We start from the raw sequence: 26,059 nt of genomic DNA, 5'->3' as shown, positions 1-26,059 counted from the left end.
TCAGTGGGTCAGAAGTTTACATACACTAAGTTGACTGTGCCTTTAAACAGCTTGGAAAATTCCAGAAAATGATGTAATGGCTGTAGAAGCTTCTGATAGGCTAATTGACATCATTTGAGTCAATTGGAGGTGTACCTGTGGATGTATTTCAAGGCCTACCTTCAAACTCAGTGCCTCTTTGCTTGAAATCATGGGAAAATCAAAAGAAATCAGCCAAGACCTCAGAAAAAGAATTGTAGACCTCCACAAGTCTGGTTCATCCTTGGGAGGGATTTCCAAATGCCTGAAGGTACCACGTTCATCTGTACAAACAATAGCACGCAAGTATAAACACCATTGGACCACGCAGCCGTCATACTGCTCAGGAAGGAGACGCGTTCTGTCTCCTAGAGATGAACATACTTTGGTGTGAAAAGTGCAAATCAATCCCAGAACAACAGCAAAGGACCTTGTGAAGATGCTGGAAGAAACAGGTAGAAAAGTATCAATATCCACAGTAAAACAAGTCCTATATCGACATAACCTGAAAGGCCGCTCAGTAAGGAAGAAGCCACTGCTCCAAAGCCGCCATAAAAGAGCCAGACTATGGTTTGCAACTGCACATGGGGACAAAGATCATACTTTTTGGAGAAATGTCCTCTGATCTGATGAAACAAAAATAGAACTGTTTGGCCATCATTATGTTTGGAGGAAAAAGGGGGACGCTTGCAAGCCAAAGAACACCATCCCAACCGTGAAGCACGGGGGTGGTAGCATCATGTTGTGAGGGTGCTTTGCTGCAGGGGGGACTTGTGCACTTCACAAAATAGATGGCATCATGAGGAAGTAAAATTAGGTGGATATATTGAAGCAAAATCTCAAGACATTAGTTATAAAGTTAAAGCTTGGTTGCAAATGGGTCTTCCAAATGGACAATGACCCCAAGCATACTTCCAAAGTTGTGGAAAAATGGCTTAAGGACAACAAAGTCAAGGTATTGGAGTGGCCACCACAAAGCCCTGACCTCAATCCTATAGACAATTTGTGGGCAGAACTGAAAATGTGTGTGTGAGCAAGGAGGCCTACAAACCTGACTCCGTTACACCAGCTCTGTCAGGAGGAATGGGCCACAATTCACCCAACTTATTGTGGGAAGCTTGTGGAAGGCTATCCGAAACGTTTGACCCAAGTTAAAGAATTTAAAGGCAATGCTACCAAATACTAATTGAATGTATGTAAACTTCTGACCCACTGGGAATGTGATGAAAGAAATAAAAGCTGAAATAAATCATTTTCTCTACATTTCACATTCTTAAAATAAAGTGGTGATACTAACTGACCTAACACAGGGAATTTTTACTAGGATTAAATGTTAGGAATTGTGAAAAACTGAGTTTAAATGTATTTGGCTAAGCTGTATGTAAACTTCTGACTTCAACTGTAAATTAATGGCTTTTTAACCCCAGATGGTCTGTATTGGCTCACCGTGCTCATCTTGCTCTTGCTGTCAGCAGTGAGGAAAGACATGTTATTAATCTCATTCATCACCACAAAGTTCTGCTCCTCTCGCTTGAAGTTCTGCAGAGACACAAGATAGAGAGAGAGAAAGGTCATAAGATCAAATCAAATCAAAGTTTATAGGTCGCGTACACAGATTTGACACAGAGAGGTGACATAACATGTTCATCCAGAAGAGGCGCTTCTAGTAGGGACTTTAATGCAGGCAAACTTAAATCAGTTTTACCACATTTTTACCAGCATGTCACATGTGCAACCAGAGGGTAAACAATTCTAGACCATCTTTACTCCACACACAGAGATGCATACGAAGCTCACCCCGGCCCTCCATTTGGCCAATCTGACCATAATTCTATCCTCCTGATTTCTGCTTACAAGCAAAAACGAAAGCAGGAAGTACCAGTGACTCACTCAATACAGAAGTGGTCAGATGACGCGGATGCTACGCTACAGGACTGTTTTGCTAGCACAGACTGGAATATGTTCCGGGATTCATCCAATGGCATTGAAGAGTTTTCCACCTCAGTCATCGGCTTCATCAATAAGTGCATCGATGACGTCGTACCCAAAGTGACCGTACGTACATACCCCAACCAGAAGCCAAGGATTATAGGCAACGATTATAGGCCAAGGATTACCGGCTCTGACGCTTGTCAAATGTGGCAGGGCTTGAAAACTATTACGGACTACAAAGGGAAACCCAGACGCGAGCTGCCCAGTGACGCGTGCTTACCAGACGAGCTAAATGCCTTTTATGCTCGCTTCGAGGCAAGCAACACTGAAGCATGCACAAAAGCACCAGCTGTTCTGGATGACTGTGTGATAACGCTATCGGTAGCCGATGTGAGCAAGACCTTTAAACAGGTCAACATTCACAAAGCCGTGGGGCCGGATGGATTTCCAGGACGTGTACTCAAAGCATGCGCAGACCAACTGGCTGTCACGCCCTGATCTGTTTCACCTGTCTTTGTGATTGTCTCCACCCACCTCCAGGTGTCTCCCGTTTTCCCCATTAGTCCCTGGTGTATTTATCCCTGTGTTTCCTGTCTCTCTGTGCCAGTTCATCTTGTTTTGCCAAGTCAACCAGCGTTTCTCCTAGCTCCTATTTTTCCCAGTCTCTGTTTTTTCCTAGCCCTCCTGGTTTTGACCTGTGCCTGTCCTGACGCCGAATCCGCCTGCCTGACCACCCTGCCTGTCCTGACCTCGAGCCTGCCTATCCCCTGGTACTGTTTGGACTCTGACCTGGTTTATGAACTATCGCCTGTCCTCGACCTGCCTTTTGCCTACCCCAATTGGTATAATAAATATCGGAGCTCAACCATCTGCATCCTGTGTCTGCATTTGGGTCTTACCTTGTGCCCTTAGTACTGGCAAGTGTCTTCACTGACCTTTTCAACCTCTCTCTGACCGAATCTGTAATACCTACATGTTTCAAGCAGACCACCAAAGTTCCTGTGGCCAAGGAAGCGAAGGTAACCTGCCTAAATGATTACCACCCCGTAGCACTCACGTCGGTAGCCATGAAGTGCTTTGAAAGGCTGGCCATGGCTCACATCAACAGCATCCTCCCTGGACACCCTAGACCCACTCCAGTTTGCATACCACCCCAACAGATAGTCTCCTCCTGTACTCCCTGTTCACTCACGACTGCATGACCAAACATGACTCCAACACCATCATTAAGTTTGCTAACGAGACAACAGCCTGATCACCAACAACCTATAGGGAGGAGGTCAGAGAACTGGCAGTGTGGTGCCAGGACAACAACCTCTCCCTCTATGTGAGCAAAACAAAGGAGCTGATCGTGGACTATAGGAAAAGGCGGGCCGAGCAGGCCCCCATTAACATCGACAGGGCTGTAGTGGAGCTGGTCGAGAGTTTCAAGTTCCTTGGTGTCCAGATCACCAACGAACTATCATGTTCCAAACACACCAAGACAGTCGTGAAGAGGGCTTGACAGAACCTTTTCCCCCCCAGGAGACTGAAAAGATTTGTCATGGATCCTCAGATCCTCAAGAAGTTCTACAGCTGCACCATCGAGAGCATCCTGACCGGTTGCATCACCGCATGGTATGGCAACTGCTCGGCATCTGACCGTAAGGCACTACAGAGGGTAGTGCGTACGGCCCAGTACATCAATGGGGCCACGCTTCCTGCCATACAGGACCTATATAAGGTATATAGGCGGTGTCAGAGGAAATCCCATAAAATTGTCAGAGACTCCAGTCACCCAAGTCATAGACTGTTTTCTCTGCTACCGCAAGGCAAGCGGTACCGGAGCGCCAAGTCTAGGTCCAAAAGGCTCCTTAACAGCTTCTACCCCCAAGCCATAAGACTGCTGAACAGTTAATCAAATGGCTACCAGGACTATTTACTTTGACCCCCCCCACCATTTGTTTTGTACACTGCTGCTGCTATTTACTATCTATGCATAGTCACTTCACTCCTACCTACATGTACAAATTACCTCGACTAGCGTGTACCTACGCACACTGACTCGGTACACCCTGTGTATAGCCTCGTTATTGTTATGTTATTGTGTTACTTTTTATTATTTTTTACTTTAGTTTAATTAGTAAATATTTTCTTAACACTTATTGAACTGCACTGTTGGTTAACCTGATATGGATAGGGGGCAGTATTTTCACGGCCGAATGGAAAAACGTACCAAATTTAAACTACTACTCTTGCCCAGAAACGAGAATATGCATATTATTAGTAGATTTGGATAGAAAACACTCTGAAGTTTCTAAAACTGTTTGAATGGTGTCTGTGAATATAACAGAACTCATATGGCAGGCAAAAACGTGAGAAAAAGTCAACCAGGAAGTGTAGGATCTGAGAAATGTAGTTCTTCTTTCTAGTCCCTTTCGAAACTACAGTATCTGTGCTGTTACATTGCACTTTCTAAGGCTTCCATTGTCTGTCTAAAGCCTTCAGAAAGTGGATTGAGCCTTCTCCTGTCTCTGGGAAGAGTATAGGAGCTCAGTTACTGAGTGGTCTGCCTGAGGACAAAGAGATTGGATATGCGCGTTCCTGCGAGCACGCCGTTTTTTCTTTTTCCCCTTGAATGAATACACTATTGTCCGGTTGGAATATTATCGCAATTCTACGTTAAAAATACCATAAAAATGGATTTTAAACAGCGTTTGACATGCTTCTAAGTACGGTAATGGAACATTTTGACTTTTTGTGTCTCGAATTGCACTCGCGCGTTACCCTTTGGATAGTGACCTGAACCCACGAACAAAACGGAGGTATTTGGACATAACTATGGATTATTTCGAACAAAAACAACATTTCTTGTGGAAGTAGCAGTCCTGGGAGTGCATTCTGACGAAGATCAGCAAAGGTAATACAATATTTCTAATACTAATTCTGAGTTTAGGTTGCCCCGAACTTGGCGGGTGTCTGAATAGCTCGCCGTGATGGCGAGCTATGTACTCAGAATATTGAAAAATGTACTTTCGCCGAAAAGCTATTTTAAAATCTGACACAGCGATTGCATAAAGGAGTTCTGTATCTATAATTCTTAAAATAATTGTTATGTATTTTGTCAACGTTTATGATGAGTATTTTTGTAAATTCACCGGAAGTTTTTGGTGGGAATACATTTTCTGAACATCACGCGCCAATGTAAAAAGCTGTTTTTGGATATAAATATGAACTTGATTGAACAATGTCCTAGGAGTGTCATCTGATGAAGATCATCAAAGGTTAGTGCTTCATTTAGCTGTGTTTTGGGTTTTATTGACATATAAGCTTGCTTGGAAAATGGCTGTGTGTTCATTTTGGTCAATGTACTCTCATAACATAATCAAATTTTTTGCTTTCGCTGTAAAGCCTTTTGAAACCGGACAACGTGGTTGGATTCAGGAGAGGTCTATCTTTCAAATGGTGTAAAATAGTCTATGTTTGAGAAAATTGAATTGTCGTATTTTAGTTGTTTTTGTATTTCGCGCCATGCGTTCCCATTGGCTGTTGGCTAGGGGTTCCGCTGGCGGAACGCCTACATGTAAGAAGTTAAGGGCTTGTAAGTAAGCATTTCACTGTAAGGTCTATACTTGTTGTATTTGGCGCATGTGACAAATAAAGTTTGATTTGATTTGAGAGAAACAGTTGTCACCTTTCAGGGGTTTACACTCACATGAGATTTGGACCAGAATATGAAGACCTCTCCAACCATTCTGAAGAGCTCCTCTGCATCTGGGTCTGGGCATGTCAACCACCTTGCCCTGCAAATGGAGGACATCTCTTTGAGGTACTACTCATGGAGACCATCAATACCACAACAAACGTATGCAAAGACAACTGGCAGGGGGAATGGTTTCTGACATACAGTACTGTTAGACAGGATAGAGGATATGAAAGGGTGTACTACATATCTACAGAAAAAACATGAGCAGCCACTAGTTTGCCTGTGTACTGTACCTGTTATTGTCCACATAGCGGATGAGGAGAGGGTAGAGGGCGTACAGGTCCCTGCAGAGCACAGCAAACTCCTCCCTGATGGTGCCCTCCTCCTCGTCCCCCTCGGCCTTCCCCTCCATACGGAGGTGGTCCTCCTCTGCCACCACCTTCCCTGTCCTCTTCTTCAGCTTCTCCATGGTGGGGATGAAATGGGACTTGAGCATCTCTGGCTTGGCCCTGCTCACAATAGGCTGGGAGAAGACTAGGGATGGAAGAGGAGTGGTGATGGTGAGTTGGCAAGAAAACACACACACACACACACACACACAGGTACATTAGACACGTAAAGCATTGTGGCAACCTCACCAGCCAGCCTCTTCATCCAGGAGGCCTCGTCAATTCCCAGGTTGTTGACGACAATCTTCATGATGCTGCCCAGCAGCTGGTTGAGCTGCTCAGAGGTGACGTCGGTGCAGATCTGGCCCTCCAGCTCAGGGAAGTTCTCTACTCCTCTTTCCCACCAGCGGGGCAGGTAGTTACACAGCATGGGCAGAGTTATCTCGATTACATGGGGCATCTCTGTGTAACGGGCACCTGACTCTGCCAAGTCCCCGATCTCTTTCAATAGAACGTCTAGCTCTGGTATGTCCTGGCATAACTCCTGGACCTCATTGGGCAGACCCAGGACTATGGACATCCAGAGACAGACAGACAGACAGACAGACAGACAGACAGACAGACAGACAGACAGACAGACAGACAGACAGACAGACAGACAGACAGACAGACAGACAGACAGACAGACAGACAGACAGACAGACAGACAGACAGACAGACAGACAGACAGACAGACAGACAGACAGACAGACAGACAGACAGACAGACAAAGACGACAGACAGAGCGATAGAGAGAAAGAGACACAGACAGACAGACAGACAGACAGACAGACAGACAGACAGACAGACAGACAGACAGACAGACAGACAGACAGACAGACAGACAGACAGACAGACAGACAGACAGACAGACAGACAGATGGGAAAAAAGAGAGATTGAGCAAGCGAGATGGAGAGAGACAGACAGTGAGACAGACAGAGAGACAGACAGAAACAGAGAAAGAGAGAGGCAGAGAGAGAGAGGCGAAAAAAAGAGAAGATGAGAGAGAGTGTTGAGGAACTTGAATACAAGTCCTGGGTGGACAGAGAACAAATCACAGGATTAGCTGGATACTCACTGCCTCTTTCTCTGGGGGTCTTGGTGGTGTAAACAGAGAAGGAGTTGTACTCATTGAGATGGGGCTCCAGGTAGGCCACAGGCATAGCAGCCGCCAGATGGGCCAGACACTCCCCCAGGGCTGGCCTCTGCCTGGACAAGGGAAGACAAGGGCAGTCAAACTCACAGATGATCAGGTTTGTATTGCTGTACTGTTCACAAAGATAAACAGAGCCAGATCCCGACTCACCTCTCCACATGAGGGTTCTTGACAGTACCCAACGAGTAGATGGCGCACATGATGCGGTAACACGACATCTGGAGATCATCCACTGACCACCATGAAAACACATACACACAAAAACACACATGAACACGAACATACACGGTTAACACAGTCCACAAGACATGCACATTTTTCACAATTCTGAGAGTAAGTAAACTGGAATGATGTGTCATCACATGAATGCCGTGATGACACATGACTCACAAATGACATCATCTCCAAACTGGTGCTGAGAGATGTGGTCGAACAGGGAGGTGAGGACTGGGAGCAGAGCAATGGTGGTGTAGTTGATGTTCTGGGACACGCCTTTCACCTGCTGTAGAGGGACCACACAGTAAAACATGGTGAACAAGATTGAAAGACAATACTTCTGGAATAGTTCAATTCCTACCTGTTCTCTTGTAGACACTTCGCTCTTACCTGGTTGCCTTTAGACACCTTTCCCAGTTTGAGGTTCTCCACCATCTTCTCTATATCATCAGCTGCACCCTCAAAGAATGACCTGAGCCCTGCCTTCACGATTTCAGGCCCAGACTTCATCACCGTCCTGAGGAATTCAGAGCAGGGAGGGAACAGAGGAAGGCTATGAGAAAACCTGAGATGACACATTTGATCCATTACCTTCGTATTTGGATTGTGAACACATTTCAGAGAAGTGAATATTACCTTGCGTCGAGAGATCGTGCCAGGATGTGAAGACAGTTGACAATAGCAGGGGCGTCATTTCCTATACAGGATAGACAAAGTCACCTAGATATAATGAAGGCTGGCAACATCAAGAGAAATTATTTGGGATTTACAGTACCAGGTAGAAAAACCTTCAATGCAAGTACATTAGTTCAAATGACATCAACTCAAATCAGCATAAGAAGGGGAGAAAGCCAAGCACAGGTAATCAGAGTCAGAGATGGACGAACAGCGGACAGTGAAGTAGAGATACAGTGGGGAGGGTCAAACACAAGTTAGACAGACGGAAACAGAGCAGGAATGACGGGACAGAACTAAATCATCAGGACAAAGACGATTTCTTACCAAAGAGAGAAACTCTGTGTCTCACCAGAGCAGCCATTTTACAGAAGATGCTACAGCGACACCCAATAGAAAGGAGAGAGGAAACGCAGAGGAATGTAATGATTGACGAAAGGTAATGATTGATGAAAGGTAACGAATGATGAAAGGCAATGAACAATGAAAGGTAATGAACAATGAAAGGTAATGAACAATGAAAGGTAATGAACGATGAAAGGTAATGAACGATGAAAGGTAATGAACGATGAAAGGTAATGAACGATGAATGGTAATGAACGACGAAAGGTAATGAACGACGAAAGGTAATGAACGACGAAAGGTAATGAACGATGAAAGGTAATGAACGATGAAAGGTAATGAACGATGAAAGGTAATGAACGACGAAAGGTAATGAACAACGAAAGGTAATGAACGACGAAAGGTAATGAACGATGAAAGGTAATAAATGATGAAAGGTAATGAACGATGAAAGGTAATGAATGATGAAAGGTAATGAACGATGAAAGGTAATGAATGATGAAAGGTAATGAACGATGAAAGGTAATGAATGATGAAAGGTAAGAGGAAAAAGGTGAAATTACAGCACAGGTTCCAAAAGAGAGACTTGACATGATGAGTAGAGATATATGAAAGTGGCGAAAGCCAACTAACTGAACTGAGGTGTAGAAATACACATGTAATACAGTGTGTGACAGAGTTACCTGGCAATCATCTCTTTCTCCTTGTTAGAGGAATGTCCTCCACTACCCAGGACTTTGGCCGGTGTGGACAGGAAGTACAGACAGTGGTTTTTAAAGTACTGATTGATCAGGGGCAACAGGATCTGAGACAAACACAGTTCATCATCATCATCATATATTCTTATACCCCTGCAGTAAACATTTAACAGCTGTATCAAATGCCATCTCTCCTCCTCTCTAGATAGGCCTGTTTCATAGTGATTCTGGTCTCACCTTTGCAAAGAATTTGATCTCCTGCTCATGAGGCGACTTCTCCACTCTGCCACTGCTCACCACAGCCTCTGAATGAAACCCACAAGACAACATTATGGAGTATTGTTATCGTGTTAAATGTCAACATTGACTCTACACTGATTCATTCAGTTGCTCAATAACAGTCAACATTGACCACTGATTCAATCAGTTGCTCAATTCCAAAGCACTATTTCATTGGTTATCATCATCCACCCTCCTCCCAGAGCCCACTCTACCAAGATGAGCTATGAACTCCTGGGCGATCTCCATCCACTTTAACAACTTCTGCAGGAAACCATAAGCAAAGCGCTTCTCGATAGATGAGATGTCTGACTCCATGTCTTTCATCCCCCTGGAGAAAGAATTCAAAAGCATGATTTATCCATACATATTCAGTTGCTTCTTCAACTTGATAACTTCAATGACTTTTCCTTTTACCTGGTGACTGCAAATCCATTGAGTTGAAGGAATTTAAGAAGCTCGTGAGCCTTTTCCCTGTCTCGTGCCTTTTCCTTTGCTGTCAGGGTGTCGTAGGGTACAAGCAAAGGGTGGGAGCCTCCTCCTACACACAGTCAAAACACACACAAGGTTCCCATTAACGTTTTTTGAAAGAAAAAGGTGACGGGCAATTCCGTAGGCAATATCCTCTTTGTTTTCTGAACAGAATGACCTCTGACCTTTGGACTGCAGCTCCATCTTCTTCTTGCGACCCCAGGTATTGTGATAGTTCTCTGCAAGCTGTTCTGCCATGGACTGGGGAAAGGAGAAATTATGAAAACATTGATCACATTACAGTCTGTAAAGTAATTGAGAGGGATGGGTAGCCTAGTGGTTAGAACATTGGACTAGTAACCGGAAGGTTGCAAGATTGAATCCCCGAGCTGACAAGGTAATAATCTGTCGTTCTGCCCCTGAACAAGGCAGTTAACCCACTGTTCCTAGGCCGTCATTGAAAATAAGAATTTGTTCTTAACCAACTTGCCTAGTTAAATAAAGGTAAAATACTTTAGTGCCATCATACCTGCAGCTCTCTTGACAGTGCCATGTGGGAGATTTCAATCGGTTGGGGACTGTAGCCTTGGCTGGGGTCGTACGTTGCCTGAAATACACACATTTATTCATACTGTTTTTATTATCTCTGTCCACAGAGATCCTATTAAATCTAAAATGTAATTTTATGGGTTATTCATCCTTTCCTATCGTCCTTTTCTCTGTACCTGTGCAGTCTGAGAGATTTTCCGAGCCGCCTTCTTTTGCTCAGTCTTGGCTTCCTCTCCTTCCCTCGTTTGATCCAGAGTCCACTCCCACGCAATTATAGCCTTCATGGACTCTTTGATGGGCCAACGGTAGATCTCTTTGTCCTACAAGGGAGGAGATCATTACAGACAGAGGGCATCAGAGAGCAGCAATGGTAAAAATCTGTGGTGGTTGACAGAAAATAATATGCATTGTAAGAAAATGATCAACTGTGCCTCTTACCTTCTCTGAGAATGTTTTGTACGGTCGGAGCATGGGGTGAGTTTTAGAATCTTCATCCAACATCTCTCCATACGTCCAGTTATTCTGAATCTGCAGGTGAGCATACATACAACATTATTGTTTAAAACACCATACATTGTACAATTTGCTGTACAACTGATACACAAATGTTTATTGTTGCCTTTGGTAGTTTTTTTTACTGACCTTTTCAAAAGCCCACTTGTCATGTGTGTATTCAGCATATTTGTTGATGAAACCATCCAATCTCTCAGGGATGATAGTACTACAACACAAAACATAGACTTCAGTACACTATAGACATAACTTGCTACACAGTAGCTAAAAGCAGAGGATACTGTGAAATATTCATGAAAATATCAACACTTTCCGTTGATACTGTATCTTATTTAATTTGTTTGTGTTTTCTCAAGGCCTTCCTCCTAAAGGTTTACTCTCCCTTCATCTCTCCCTCTTCTCTCCTTCATCTCACCCCCTCATCTCGCCCTCTCTTCGGTCCTTCATCATTTTCTCTCTCTTTCATCTCTTTCATCTCACTCTCTCCCATTCAAGGGTCTTACTTTGTGGTCTCCACTGGTTTGGGATCAAAGTTTCCCTCTGCATCCACCGAGGCTTTCTTCTCAGTCTTGGAGGAGTAGCTGGCATCTACATAATCTGGAGGAATGGCACCAGCAATGGCACATATGCACGGCATGGCAATTTTGAACAGCTCAGCATCAAATTTCTGAAACCAGAACCAGATGACATAGTGAAATATTTCTACAATGATCTATCAACGTTTTTTTTTATTGGAGCCAAACATTTCCTGGTGACTAAGATATCTCTGATCGATCAGTGTAATAGTGTAACCTTGTGGGCCAGGGACTCAAAGATGCCCCAGAAGAGTTTGCGGGTGAGATGCAGCTCCTCCTCTGATGACACTCCAAAGTTGCCCCAGCCGTTGGGCAGGCAATAGTACTTCCAACAACGCTCATAGTGATTGGTCAAAAGCTGCAGCCAACAAAATAACATTATGAGATCAGTGAGATGATGCATACTAACATCTGGATGATACGTACATTATCTTGATACGGCTATCTTCATTCCTTTGTTTTGATTCTATAAAGGTTTGTTTGTCTAATGACCGTTTAAGTCATGTCCATACCTTAAGTGGCATTTTGGCATATTCATTGAGAATTGGTACATCAAACACCAGCCTTCTCAACAGGTGTTGTAACATGGATGGCCGTAGATTTCTAGGAAATAGACACAAATAAATAAGCGCACGTAAATATATTATCAAGCATGGTTAAACACCTCACTAAAAGTTCACTGTACAAACAGTTTAGGGAAGAGAACATGTCATGTCCAGGAGACATTAAATTATAGAGGACAATTCTACTGACACAATGCAGAAAGATAGACTTCAGATAACAGCTCATGGTAAGTCCAACTCACTTGCACAAAGCCATGAGACACTCCTCAATAACATCTCTCTGGGCCTTAGTGAAGGCTCGTCCGCGGGACAGACGGTAGATGGTGTGCAGCATTGAGTCGATCATGATGGCCCGGTGGTCTGTGCCGGCAAACAGGAAGGCACACTTGGTGATGAGGGGCAGCACGGCCAGAGAGAGGTAGCGGTTCAGAGCCAGGGCCATCTCTGTGGTGCAGAAAGCCGCCTAGTGGGGAGAGATCCATTTAAACCAGGGATGGGCAACTTGGTTGGGCGTGGGGGCCACAAAACAAATTGCAGGTCTGCGTACCCACATCCATACCCACACAGGCAGTCAAAGCCAGCCCTAGCATTTTTGGGGCACTAAGTGAAATGTTGTTGCCCCCCACTCCCCCACTGGAAAAACGTTTTGGAGGCCCCCCATTTTGAAAGCATTTTTGAGGTTTTAGAGTTAATTTCCTACAATTCTACATATTTTGCCAAGGGGAAGAGAGAAACGTTTTTTATTTTACAGCTAATTTCCTACAATTCTGATCGAGAGTGACTAACAAAATCAACGGGGGCCCCCAGGTCAGTAATTCCATCATGATTACTACAAGTTTAGATAGCTGGCCGCTAGACTAACTGACCAAACTAAACATGTTTTGCTGACATGGCTAATTGAGTGACTGTCAGTGACTGAAATAACAAGAGAAAAACTGTTGATGCACAACCACATTTCTAAATGTCACCTTGTGTATTCTACTATTCTAACTCTCAACAGTAATCCACTGGACTACAAAAGGGGGGCCGCGGGCCGCCAGTTGCCCATTCCTGATTTAAACTGTCCTATTCTCTGTGTTCAAAAGACCACACACTAACAACTCAATTAAAATGTTGAGATACATTTTTAATCAAACAATATGCTGATATGCCAACAAATTAGCCGTAGTTCTGTTTACAGTCAATATATGCTTAGTGTCTCACTCCTGCGTAAGAGCAAGTTATTGCCTTATGTCATGTACAGTATATGAGTAGTGAGATCGAGAGAGGCTGACTCACTGTGTCCAGAGAAGCAGCTGCCCTCATGTCAGGCAGGAAGCCCACCTCCAGCACATGGAGCAGGAAGTCCTGGTTGTCAATACCATACACTCTGTCAAGGAACAGCACCATGGGAGCCTTGTGGTCCGGCACAAAACTGGAAGACATCTTGGGTTCAATGATGCTGTTATCTAGACATCACAAAAGACAGCGGGAAGTTAAAGAGGAGAATAATGCTAGGACTCACATCATATTAAGACTTTTGACTACAGATATAATATGGAACATATTACGATCAAACTAAACTGAAACCATGTTTTGTTCTGTTTCATCATCAAGACATCAATACTCCCTTTCCTTGAGCCAACACAACAGAGTTAACTGAACCCAAATGGTTTCCCCTGTGGCTCACCCTTTCCAAAGTCTGGGATTTGGACAGACAGGCTGATGACTCCCACCAGGTCCTCTATGGGCACCAGGGACCTCAGGATGGCCCTGATCCTCAGAGCCTCACCCTTCCCAGCCTGGATTAACTGGAGGATGAAGAACAAATAGCAATGTCTTAGACTGAAAACACAGCAGCTAGCTAGCACAATTCCATAAGCCTTGGTTTCTCTCTTAAGGTTTTCCAACGCTCAGTACTCACATGCATCTCTGGAGCGCAGCGTCCCAGCAAGTCAATGAGAGCTGAGTAGAAGGACATGATGGCATTCCCAAGATGCACCTTGTTCTCCTCATGCTGCCCTTCTCCACCAGGGAACCTACCAGGAGAAAGGAAAAATTAATACATGTAGGCCCAAGACCTTTGAAAGGAGTACATGTTCTAATCTACTACACCAGTTAAGACTAGATAGTCAATCGGCAGAGTCCCTAACCGGTTTGGCGCTTACATGCCGGGGAAGCGCCTGTCTTTCTTGACAGTGGGGCCGTCCCTGGCAGGATCCTCAGAGATCTTGATGGCCTCCTCTATAGCAGCCAGCAGGCCGTTCCCACCCTCTCCTCTCAGAGCCGGGCCAAAACACTCTGGCCGACGGATCAGAAGACGCACCACCACATTGGCATTCTCCTCTACGCTCTCTCCTATGGGGGACATGGAGCCAAACCACGTTCAGTGATGAAGGACAAACAGAAAGACAATACCTACAGCAGTGTATTCCATTACATGAAGCCAACAAACACAGACCGTTGACAAAGACAGCGAAGCGGAGGAAGTCCAAGTATTTCTCTCCGCCACAAGGGTTCCAGCCAATGTCAGGGTAACCCTTAGCCAGGAGCTGGGGACAGCTCTGAAGCCCACAGCCTGCAAGGTACTTCACCACCTGGGAGGAAAAACACAGGGCAAAAGAGACAGAAAGAGTGATGACCAATGTGCTGCTGGATCAGAGAATGTTCATGCGGGTGCTGGGGGTGTCCAACCTTCTCCAGGTCTTGTTCCTGTAGAGCCAGAGCCAGCTCATTGTTATCAATACAGGATGCTGCAGCTACGTCTAGAGGGGTGGAGCCACGCATTCCTGAAAGACATCCATGACACGTTTAGTTTCAACACACAGCAAAACTATTCTGCCTTTAGAGGAATTATGTCAACCTTTCTTTCCCATTTATACAAGAATATAAACTTGTATTTGAAGAAGATATCAATGTCCCTCACCAAGGCCGATGCCACTGTTCTGAAGCAGGTAGCTGAGGTGATCGAACATGGAGCGTTGGTTCTGACGACTGATACGACAGAAGTAGCACAGGAAACGACAGCAGTTGGTGACCATAAGAGGGAATCTGATCTCCTGCAGAAGAACACATGTAGGGTGAATGCACTGACTACAGTGTAAAAATATGTTACTCATTTGAATTTTCAGACAATCATTGATCCTGTAGTTATGAAGCATATAACCACTTCACCTTGGAGTCGCCACCACCCAGCACGTTGACCATCACCTCCATGACAGTCTCGTGCATGCCCAGCGCTCGCATCAGGTTGGGGTGCTGATAAAACACTTTGTTGCTCATGATGTTCCTGATGGAGAAAGAAGGCTCATGCTGATTCTCAGTTCCTCCAATTCTCTCTCCGGTATACTAAAGCAATAAGGCCCGTGGGGGTCTGGTATATGGCCAATATACCCGGGCTAAGGGCTGTTCTTATGCATGACACAATGCGGAGTGCCTAGATACTTTCAAATAGCTCTTTGTTGACTGTTGCTGGGTGTTATCGTCCTCCATCAGCACCGGCCTGTACCCTAACTGCCCTAAGCTCTCTCCTGGCCCCTTACACTAAGTCTGAATTTGTCCTGCTAGGTGACCTAAACTGGGACATGCTTAAACCACCTACCCAAGTCCTAAAGCAATGGGACTCCCTAAATATTTCTCAGATTATTACCAATCCCACAAGGTATGACTCCAAACACCCAGAAAAGGCTACTCTCCTCGATGTTATACTCACAAATAATCCTGATAGGTATCAGTCTGGTGTTTCCTGTAATGACCTTAGTGATCACTGTTTTACAGCCTGTGTTCGTAATGGCTGCTCAGTGAAACGACCAGTCCTGATTTGTCAAAGACGCTTGCTAAAAGACTTTAATGAGCAAGCCTTCCTTCATGACCTGGCCTCTGTAAATTGGTATAGAATCATCTCTGTCGATGATGTTTGGACCTTCTTTTTTTATATTTTCAGTGATATTGTTAACAAACATGCCCCCATAAGAAAATGAGAATTAAAAACAGGTTCAGCCCCTGGTTCGACCGTGATCTTGCAGAGTTACTCCACCTCAAGAATTCTATTTGTCGAAAGGCTCGGCACATGCATACTCAGGCTGACAGGCTCTCGTTCAGGCAAAGGAGAAATAAGTGCACTCAGGCTATCCGGAAGGCCAAAGTTAGTTACTTTAAGGAGCAGTTCTCTCTCTCTATGTCTAAACCCCAAGAAGTTCTGGGAAATGGTTAATGACCTGGAGAATGAAGCCTCCTCCTCACAGCTGCCCATGTCCCTTAAAGTTGATGATGTGGTTGTTAGTGACAAGAAGCACATGGCTGAGTTTTTTAATCATCACTTCATTAAGTCTGGATTCCTATTTGACTCAGCCCTGCCTCCTTGCCTGTCCAACATTTCCTCATCTCCCACCCCTTCTAATGCGACTAGCCCCGATACTCCTACAAAGTTTCTCCCTGCAGGTGGTCACTGAATCTAAGGTGCTAATGGAGCTCCTTAAACTTGACCCTAAAAAAACATCTGGGTCAGATGGTTTAGAAACATTCTTCTTTAAGGTAGCTGCCCCTATAATCGCCAAGCCTATCTCTAACCTTTTTAACCTGTCTCTCCTCTCTGGGGAGGTTCCCATTGCTTGGAAGGCAGCCACGGTTTGTCCTTTATTTAAAGGGGGAGATCAAGCTGATCCTAACTGTTATAGGCCTATTTCTATTTTACCCTGTTTATCAAAAGTATTGGAAAAACTTGTCAATAATCAACTGACTGGCTTTCTTGATGTCTATAGTATTCTCTCTGGTATGCAATCTGGTTTCCGCTCAGGTTATGGATGTGTCACTGCAACCTTAAATGTACTAAATGATGTCACTATTGCCCTTGATTCTAAGCAATGTTGTGCTGCTATTTTTGTTGACTTGGCCAAAGTTTTGATACGGTAGACCATTCCATTCTTGTAGGCCGGCTAAGGAGTATTAGTGTCTCTGAGGGGTCTTTGGCCTGGTTTGCTAACTACCTCTCTCAAAGAGTGCAGTGTATAAAGTCAGAACATTCGCTGTCTCAGGTACTGCCTGTCACCAAGGGTGCACCCCAAGGCTCGATCCTAGGCCCCACCCTCTTCCGAATTTACATCAACAACATAGCTCAGGCAGTAGGAAGCTCTCTCATCCATTTATATGCAGATGATACAGTCTCAGCTGGCCCCTCCCTGGATTTTGTGTTAAACGCTCTACAACAAAGCTTTCTTAGTGTCCAACAATCTTTCTCTACCCTTAACCTTGTTCTGAAAACCTCCAAAACAAAGGTCATGTGGTTTGGTAAGAAGAATGCCCCTCTCCCCACAGGTGTGATTACTACCTCTCAGCACATATCAAAGCTGCAGGCTAAAGTTAAATTTAGACTTTGTTTCCTTTATCGTAATCGCTCCTCTTTCACCCCAGCTGCCAAACTAACCCTGATTCAGATGACCATCCTACCCATGCTAGATTACGGAAACGTAATTTATAGCTCGGCAGGTAAGGGTGCTCTTGAGCTAGATGTTCTTTACCATTCGGCCATCAGATTTGCCACCAATGCTCCTTATAGGACACATCACTGCAGTCTATACTCTTCTATAAACTGGTCATCTCTGTATACCCGTCTCAAGACCCACTGGTTGATGCTTATTTATAAACCCTCTTAGGCCTCACTCCCCCCTATCTGAAACATCTACTGCAGCCCTCATCCTCCACAGACAACACCCGTTCTGCCAGTCACATTCTGTTAAAGATCCCCAAAGCACACACATCCCTGGGTCACTTGTCATTTCAGTTTGCTGCAGCTAGAGACTGGAAAGAGCTGCAACAAACACTCAAACTGGACAGTTTTATCTCAATCTCTTCATTCAAAGACTCAATCATGGATACTCTTACTGACAGTTGTGGCTGCTTTGCGTGATGTATTGTTGTCTCTACCTTCTTGCCCTTTGTGCTGTTGTCTGTGCCCAATAACGTTTGCACCCTGTTTTGTCCTGCTACCATGTTGTGCTGCTGCCATGTTGTGTTTCTACCATGTTGTTGTCATGTTGTGTTTCTGCCATGCTGTTGTCATCATGTGTTGCTGCCATGCTATGTTGTTGTCTTAGGCCTTTCTTTATGTAGTGTTGTCTCTCTTGTGGTGATGTGTGTTTTGTCTTATATTTTTATTTAATACATTTTTATTTTTAATCCCAGCCCCCGTCCTCCAAGGAAAACTTTTGCCTTTTGGTAGGCCATCATTGTAAATAATAATTTGTTCTTAACTGACTTGCCTAGTTAAATAAAGGTTCAATAAATAAAATAAAGATACAGCCCTTAGCCGTGGTATATTGGCCATACACCACAAACCCCAGAGGTGCCTTATTGCTATTATAAACTGGTTACCAACATAATTAGAACAGTAAAAAAAAGCATTCAGAGCTTGAACCACCCAGTTTATAATGTCTTCTCTGTACCTTTCTAACTGTTTTCTGTACTGACCCGATGCTCTGGATCATGAGCCTCTCCTCCTCGGGGCCCATCTGGACGATGAGCAGCGTGCGGATCTGTCCCAGGCACTCCAGCAGGTCCATGGTATCCTTTATGGAGATGGCATTGATGGTGTAGGCTTTGGGCAGGGCCCGGATCAGCTCCCCCAGCCCGTCATACTGACGGTGCAGCAGGCTGAACATCAGACGCACCAGCTCAGGGTTCTGGATGAATGACTCCTGGGCCCAGTGGACCATGGTGTGGGAGATCAGCTCCTGGAGGGTGCCTGGTGGGTTGGTTTTGGAGGAGGGACATCAGTTAATTGATCGATTGTCTGTTTTTTGTTGTGTTAGTGATAAAATCATTGTAACCTGAAAATAATTGATTGCTAAAACCGAATAAAACTATCCCATGGCGACTAGACTGAGATTGATGGTACATTTTTGGCTTGATTTGACCGTTTTTCACTGGGACAGCTGATAGTGAGTGAGACTCACTGGGTTTGGTCTCCTCCTCAGGTTCCTCCTCCTCTACCTTCTTCTTACGGAGGTGCCTCCACTTGTCCAGCATTCGGAGGAGTCGTCCTTTGAGAGACATATCCAACTCCTCCTCTACCTCTTCCTCTTCGATATGTACACCTGACATGACATCAGGGGTGATAGATCATTGACATTAGCTGAAAACTTTTAATCTCAACTATTGGGCCTCTTTGATATACAAGTGAAATTCTAAGTTACATATGGAGAGCTAGGTATGAGCTTGACTGACTGCAGTGAAACAGCAGGTTCTTGTGAAAAGCCTGCAGGCCATCGCGGACCTCGTCAGGCACAGGACAATCCTCATCCTCCGCAATGTTCTTCAAGTTCATCAGCATGTTGACCTGCATATCAAACAGAGAAACAGTAAGTGTGATAGTGTACTTTATCCTCCGGGAGACAGTGGCTGAGGCAGAGGGTACCTGCTCCTGTGGTGGGGAGCGGAACTCGCGGGTCTTGCGAGCGGTCTCAGCAGCGCTCATGGTGTACGCCAGCATGAGCTCATTGTAGCGGGCTCTCTGGTTGGCCTGCACCTGGCTCACAAACTCGTCTGAGAAGGCTATGATTGCCTCCACCCTGTGGCGCAACTCACAGTCACAGAAATACTGCAGCAGAGTGCACATCTGACCGACAGAGAGAGAATGACCTGAGACTTAGCGGCATAGATTAGGGTAATTCATAAAACTAAGGAGGATAGTGAAATTGAAAAACACACACACCAACCTGTAGCTTGACAGACTCTGGCAGCTTCATGTGCAGTAATCCCTCTTCCAGACCTACTTGTTCTCCTGCCTCTCCAGGCTTCACCTCCTTCTCCGTCTCCTCAGCACCTTTCTCTCCATCCACTTTCTCTCCGTCTTCCTCTTTTTCTATAGGCTCCAACTCCTCCAGCTCTGCCTCCATTTCCTCATCTTCCTCACCCATCCCCTCATCCTCCATTTCTGTTTCATGTCCGCTCTCTACTGCTCCCTTCTCTTCTTCCTTCACCTCCAATCCCCGTTCTTTGAGGGCCAGTGTTTGGTCCCCCTCTCCCTGGGCAGCATCCTCTGCCTCTCCACTGAACACTGTGGGCTCAATCATCTTCAGGATGTGCTTGACATCTGCATTCTCAAACACACCCATGATGAGCAGGGTGCTGATAAGCTTGAGGATGGGGACAAAGTGGAACTCAACACTGCCTCCTACAGGATCCCTCATGGCTTGACCACCATCCTGGACAGCTTCGGTCAGCATGGTCAGGGCCTTCGCCTTCAGCACCTACAGGAGAGAGAGACACACTTTCATGACCATCAGTCAGTTCAAACAGAAAATCTTTCCCCTCTCCCTCCATCAGCCTGGCCCAGTGTTGCAAAACTCTGGGAACTTTCAATAATTCCCAGTTTTTCTTTTCAAAAATACCGGTTGGAAGATTCCCGGATTCAGGAGGGAATAAGGAGGAAATCTGGAATCCTCCAACCAGGATTTCTGGAAAACCAGGGAATTTATTGAAAGTTGCAAAGATTGCAAACCTATGAGGCTCCTTACATGTAGGGGGATGAAGGGGCTGAGGGTGTAGATATCCAGGTCTGTCCCTACAAACCCAGTGGGGGAGAAGTGGAGTTTGGGGCGCAGACAGGTAGTGAGGCCCACCCCTGGTAAAGCATGGGATTTGTCAGTGTCTGAGTTGAGGTTGATGCTGCGCGTCTCTTCAGTCATGGGCACAATGAACTCCTTATTGGTCATGAGGCGGTTCCTCTTGGCCGACTCCAGGTGCATGCTGATGAGCAGATCGTAGTAGCCGCTCCTCATCGGTCCAGGCAGGTAGGTGTTCTCTATGGCGTAGAATAGCTGGGACTCATCAACATGGCTGCACAGGGCGTGAGCCACGCGGTTGTTCCCCAGAGCACAGACCGAGCCGTACAGTTTCAGAGTGTGGTAGTGGAACTTCAGCAGGTCCATACGCTCCGACAACTCCAGGACGTCAATACATCTAGAAGGGACAGAGGCAGAGGACAGTATGGCCCAAGGCTGTACAGATTTGGACAAATCTATTGCATCAGAGCCAAAATGACTCCTGTTTATACGTCTTTCACAATACTATAGCTAAGACTGAAATCCATTTCACAATCAAACACAATAATCTTCTGCTTAGATGTCAGCAATGGTGGCAGTGTTCTCACCTGTTCTCCTCAGGGATGTGCAGGGCCATCATGGTGAGAGGCTCTCTACACTCCACCATCCAACCGTGCCTGTCGTTCACACGGCCCGTCTCTGGGGACAGGAAGTGGTTGGGCATACGGCTCCAGATGACTGGGGTCAGCATCTGGACATCCAGCCTGGGAGGACACTGAGGGACCGGGTTCTTACGCTCACTGCGGAACATGGCTGCTGAAATAGGCATGATGTTCTGAGGAGAGAACAAACACTTAGATTGCAGAGTAGAAGGGTCGTCGTTGAAGTGAAATAATAGCTTGAGTAGCCTTGAGGGTAAAAAGACAGAATGAAATAGAAAACATCCATAACACTGTAAAACACAGACAGTGGAGGGGTGACACTGTAAAACGCAGATAGTGGAGGGGTGACACTGTAAAACGCAGACAGTGGAGGGGTGACACTGTAAAACACAGACAGTGGAGGGGTGACACTAGTAAAACGCAGACAGTGGAGGGGTGACACTGTAAAATGCAGACAGTGGAGGGGTAACACTGTAAAACGCAGACAGTGGAGGGGTAGCACTGTAAAACACAGACAGTGGAGGGGTGACACTAGTAAAACGCAGACAGTGGAGGGGTGACACTGTAAAATGCAGACAGTGGAGGGGTAACACTGTAAAACGCAGACAGTGGAGGGGTCACACTGTTAAACGCAGACAGTGGAGGGGTAACACTGTAAAACGCAGACAGTGGAGGGGTAACACTGTAAAACGCAGACAGTGGAGGGGTAACATTGTAAAACGCAGACAGTGGAAGGGTGACACTAGTAAAACGCAGACAGTGGAGGGGTAACACTGTAAAACGCAGACAGTGGAAGGGTGACACTAGTAAAACGCAGACAGTGGAGGGGTAACACTGCAAAACGCAGACAGTGGAGGGGTGACACTAGTAAAATGCAGACAGTGGAGGGGTGACACTGTAAAACACAGACAGTGGAGGGGTGACACTAGTAAAACGCAGACAGTGGAGGGGTGACACTGTAAAATGCAGACAGTGGAGGGGTAACACTGTAAAACGCAGACAGTGGAGGGGTCACACTGTTAAACGCAGACAGTGGAGGGGTAACACTGTAAAACGCAGACAGTGGAGGGGTAACACTGTAAAACGCAGACAGTGGAGGGGTAACATTGTAAAATGCAGACAGTGGAGGGGTAACACTGTAAAACGCAGACAGTGGAAGGGTGACACTAGTAAAACGCAGACAGTGGAGGGGTAACACTGCAAAACGCAGACAGTGGAGGGGTGACACTAGTAAAATGCAGACAGTGGAGTGGTAACACTGTAAAATGCAGACAGTGGAGGGGTGACTTTAAAACGCAGACAGTGGAGGGGTAACACTGTAAAATGCATGCAGTGGAGGGGTAACACTGTAAAACGCAGACAGTGGAGGGGTGACACTAGTAATACGCAGACAGTGGAGGGGTAACTGTAAAATGCAGACAGTGGAGGGGTAACACTGTAAAACACAAACAGTGGAGGGGTGACACTAGTAAAATGCAGACAGGAGAGGGGTAAAACCATAAAACGCAGACAGTGGAGGGGTAACACTAAAACGCAGACAGTGGAGGGGTAACACCATAAAACGCAGACAGTTGAGGGGTAACACCATAAAATGTAGACAGTGGAGGGGTGACACTAGTAAAATGCAGACAGTGGAGGGGTAACACCATAAAATGCAGACAGTGGAGGGGTAACACTGTAAAACGCAGACAGTGGAGGGGTGACACCATAAAAAACAGACAGTGGAGGGGTAACACTGTAAAACGCAGACAGTGGAGGGGTGACAGTAGTAAAATGCAGACAGTGGAGGGGTAACACCATAAAACGCAGACAGTGGAGGGGTAACACCATAAAACGCAGACAGTGGAGGTGTAACACTGTAAAATGCAGACAGTGGAGGGGTAACACTGTAAAATGCAAACAGTCAAGGGGTGACACTAGTAAATCGCAAACAGTGAAGGGGTAACACTGTAAAACGCAGACAGTCAAGGGGTGACACTAGTAAAACGCAGACAGTGGAGGGGTAACACTGTAAAACGCAGACAGTGGAGGGGTAACACTGTAAAACGAAGAGAGTGGAGGGGTAACTGTAAAACGCAGACAGTGGAGGGGTAACACTGTAAAACACAAACAGTGGAGGGGTGACACTAGTAAAACGCAGACAGTGGAGGGGTAACACTGTAAAACGCAGACAGTGGAGGGGTGACACTAGTAATACGCAGACAGTGGAGGGGTGACACTAGTAATACGCAGACAGTGGAGGGGTAACACTGTAAAACACAAACAGTGGAGGGGTAACACTGTAAAATGCATACAGTGGAGGGGTAACACTGTAAAATGCATACAGTGGAGGGGTAACACTGTAAAACGCAGACAGTGGAGGGGTGACACTAGTAATACGCAGACAGTGGAGGGGTGACACTAGTAATACGCAGACAGTGGAGGGGTAACACTGTAAAACACAAACAGTGGAGGGGTAACACTGTAAAACGCAGACAGTGGAGGGGTAACACCATAAAACGCAGACAGTGGAGGGGTAACACCATAAAATGCAGACAGTGGAGGGGTGACACTAGTAAAATGCAGACAGTGGAGGGGTAACACCATAAAACGCAGACAGTGGAGGGGTAACACTGTAAAACGCAGACAGTGGAGGGGTGACACTAGTAAAATGCAGACAGTGGGGGGTAACACCATAAAACGCAGACAGTGGAGGGGTAACACTGTAAAACGCAGACAGTGGAGGGGTAACTGTAAAATGCAGACAGTGGAGGGGTAACACTGTAAAACACAAACAGTGGAGGGGTAACACTGTAAAACGCAGACAGTGGAGGGGTAACACCATAAAATGCAGACAGTGGAGGGGTAACACCCTAAAATGCAGACAGTGGAGGGGTGACACTAGTAAAATGCAGACAGTGGAGGGGTAACACCATAAAACGCAGACAGTGGAGGGGTAACACTGTAAAACGCAGACAGTGAAGGGGTGACACTAGTAAAATGCAGACAGTGGAGGGGTAACACTGTAAAACGCAGACAGTGGAGGGGTGACACTAGTAATACGCAGACAGTGGAGGGGTGACACTAGTAATACGCAGACAGTGGAGGGGTAACACTGTAAAACACAAACAGTGGAGGGGTAACACTGTAAAATGCATACAGTGGAGGGGTAACACTGTAAAATGCATACAGTGGAGGGGTAACACTGTAAAACGCAGACAGTGGAGGGGTGACACTAGTAACACGCAGACAGTGGAGGGGTGACACTAGTAATACGCAGACAGTGGAGGGGTAACACTGTAAAACACAAACAGTGGAGGGGTAACACTGTAAAACGCACACAGTGGAGGGGTAACACCATAAAACGCAGACAGTGGAGGGGTAACACCATAAAATGCAGACAGTGGAGGGGTGACACTAGTAAAATGCAGACAGTGGAGGGGTAACACCATAAAACGCAGACAGTGGAGGGGTAACACTGTAAAACGCAGACAGTGGAGGGGTGACACTAGTAAAATGCAGACAGTGGGGGGTAACACCATAAAACGCAGACAGTGGAGGGGTAACACTGTAAAACGCAGACAGTGGAGGGGTAACTGTAAAATGCAGACAGTGGAGGGGTAACACTGTAAAACACAAACAGTGGAGGGGTAACACTGTAAAACGCAGACAGTGGAGGGGTAACACCATAAAATGCAGACAGTGGAGGGGTAACACCCTAAAATGCAGACAGTGGAGGGGTGACACTAGTAAAATGCAGACAGTGGAGGGGTAACACCATAAAACGCAGACAGTGGAGGGGTAACACTGTAAAACGCAGACAGTGAAGGGGTGACACTAGTAAAATGCAGACAGTGGAGGGGTAACACCATAAAACGCAGACAGTGGAGGGGTGACACTAGTAAAATGCAGACAGTGGAGGGGTAACACCATAAAACGCAGACAGTGGAGGGGTAACACTGTAAAATGCATACAGTGGAGGGGTAACACTGTAAAACGCAGACAGTGGAGGGGTGACACTAGTAACACGCAGACAGTGGAGGGGTAACTGTAAAATGCAGACAGTGGAGGGGTAACACTGTAAAACACAAACAGTGGAGGGGTAACACTGTAAAACGCAGACAGTGGAGGGGTAACACCATAAAACGCAGACAGTGGAGGGGTAACACCATAAAATGCAGACAGTGGAGGGGTGACACTAGTAAAATGCAGACAGTGGAGGGGTAACACCATAAAACGCAGACAGTGGAGGGGTAACACTGTAAAACGCAAACAGTGGAGGGGTGACACTAGTAAAATGCAGACAGTGGAGGGGTAACACCATAAAACGCAGACAGTGGAGGGGTAACACTGTAAAACGCAGACAGTGGAGGGGTAACTGTAAAATGCAGACAGGTGAGGGGTAACACTGTAAAACACAAACAGTGGAGGGCTGACACTGTAAAACGCAGACAGTGGAGGGGTAACACCATAAAATGCAGACAGTGGAGGGGTAACACCATAAAATGCAGACAGTGGAGGGGTGACACTAGTAAAATGCAGACAGTGGAGGGGTAACACCATAAAACGCAGACAGTAGAGGGGTAACACTGTAAAACGCAGACAGTGAAGGGGTGACACTAGTAAAATGCAGACAGTGGAGGGGTAACACCATAAAACGCAGACAGTGGAGGGGTGACACTAGTAATACGCAGACAGTGGAGGGGTAACTGTAAAATGCAGACAGTGGAGGGGTAACACCATAAAACGCAGACAGTGGAGGGGTGACACTAGTAAAATGCAGACAGTGGAGGGGTAA

At 45.8% G+C, this 26,059-nt stretch overlaps 1 protein-coding gene across 4 annotated transcripts in view; it reads right to left on the bottom strand.

Moving 5' to 3' along the window:
• LOC106563560 (ryanodine receptor 1) overlaps positions 1 to 26,059 on the bottom strand; it is a 138,381-nt gene that overhangs the window by 51,526 nt on the left and 60,796 nt on the right. For all 4 annotated transcript variants that reach the window (XM_045690076.1, XM_014129242.2, XM_014129244.2 and 1 more), the window contains 38 exons: positions 21,229 to 21,455; positions 20,594 to 21,038; positions 19,793 to 20,326; positions 19,492 to 19,692; positions 19,302 to 19,413; positions 19,031 to 19,171; positions 18,546 to 18,819; positions 15,255 to 15,369; positions 15,007 to 15,139; positions 14,775 to 14,869; positions 14,542 to 14,677; positions 14,249 to 14,438; positions 14,005 to 14,119; positions 13,771 to 13,891; positions 13,380 to 13,549; positions 12,344 to 12,564; positions 12,051 to 12,141; positions 11,756 to 11,896; positions 11,467 to 11,630; positions 11,093 to 11,171; positions 10,889 to 10,978; positions 10,627 to 10,770; positions 10,431 to 10,508; positions 10,087 to 10,162; positions 9,848 to 9,971; positions 9,646 to 9,761; positions 9,389 to 9,456; positions 9,137 to 9,258; positions 8,439 to 8,488; positions 8,073 to 8,133; positions 7,827 to 7,953; positions 7,611 to 7,722; positions 7,371 to 7,452; positions 7,143 to 7,273; positions 6,274 to 6,594; positions 5,929 to 6,169; positions 5,645 to 5,732; positions 1,465 to 1,557 (listed from right to left, as the gene is read on the bottom strand). In XM_045690076.1, the coding sequence (XP_045546032.1) occupies positions 1,465 to 1,557; positions 5,645 to 5,732; positions 5,929 to 6,169; positions 6,274 to 6,594; positions 7,143 to 7,273; positions 7,371 to 7,452; positions 7,611 to 7,722; positions 7,827 to 7,953; positions 8,073 to 8,133; positions 8,439 to 8,488; positions 9,137 to 9,258; positions 9,389 to 9,456; positions 9,646 to 9,761; positions 9,848 to 9,971; positions 10,087 to 10,162; positions 10,431 to 10,508; positions 10,627 to 10,770; positions 10,889 to 10,978; positions 11,093 to 11,171; positions 11,467 to 11,630; positions 11,756 to 11,896; positions 12,051 to 12,141; positions 12,344 to 12,564; positions 13,380 to 13,549; positions 13,771 to 13,891; positions 14,005 to 14,119; positions 14,249 to 14,438; positions 14,542 to 14,677; positions 14,775 to 14,869; positions 15,007 to 15,139; positions 15,255 to 15,369; positions 18,546 to 18,819; positions 19,031 to 19,171; positions 19,302 to 19,413; positions 19,492 to 19,692; positions 19,793 to 20,326; positions 20,594 to 21,038; positions 21,229 to 21,455 (5,829 nt within the window). The remainder of the gene's footprint in view (positions 1 to 1,464; positions 1,558 to 5,644; positions 5,733 to 5,928; positions 6,170 to 6,273; positions 6,595 to 7,142; positions 7,274 to 7,370; positions 7,453 to 7,610; positions 7,723 to 7,826; positions 7,954 to 8,072; positions 8,134 to 8,438; positions 8,489 to 9,136; positions 9,259 to 9,388; positions 9,457 to 9,645; positions 9,762 to 9,847; positions 9,972 to 10,086; positions 10,163 to 10,430; positions 10,509 to 10,626; positions 10,771 to 10,888; positions 10,979 to 11,092; positions 11,172 to 11,466; positions 11,631 to 11,755; positions 11,897 to 12,050; positions 12,142 to 12,343; positions 12,565 to 13,379; positions 13,550 to 13,770; positions 13,892 to 14,004; positions 14,120 to 14,248; positions 14,439 to 14,541; positions 14,678 to 14,774; positions 14,870 to 15,006; positions 15,140 to 15,254; positions 15,370 to 18,545; positions 18,820 to 19,030; positions 19,172 to 19,301; positions 19,414 to 19,491; positions 19,693 to 19,792; positions 20,327 to 20,593; positions 21,039 to 21,228; positions 21,456 to 26,059) is intronic.

This window comes from Salmo salar, chromosome ssa11 (genome assembly GCF_905237065.1).
Source record: "Salmo salar chromosome ssa11, Ssal_v3.1, whole genome shotgun sequence".
Lineage (NCBI taxonomy): Eukaryota > Metazoa > Chordata > Actinopteri > Salmoniformes > Salmonidae > Salmo > Salmo salar.
Note: the sequence above shows the minus strand (reverse complement) of the source record. Positions and strands in the feature narration are given on the sequence as shown.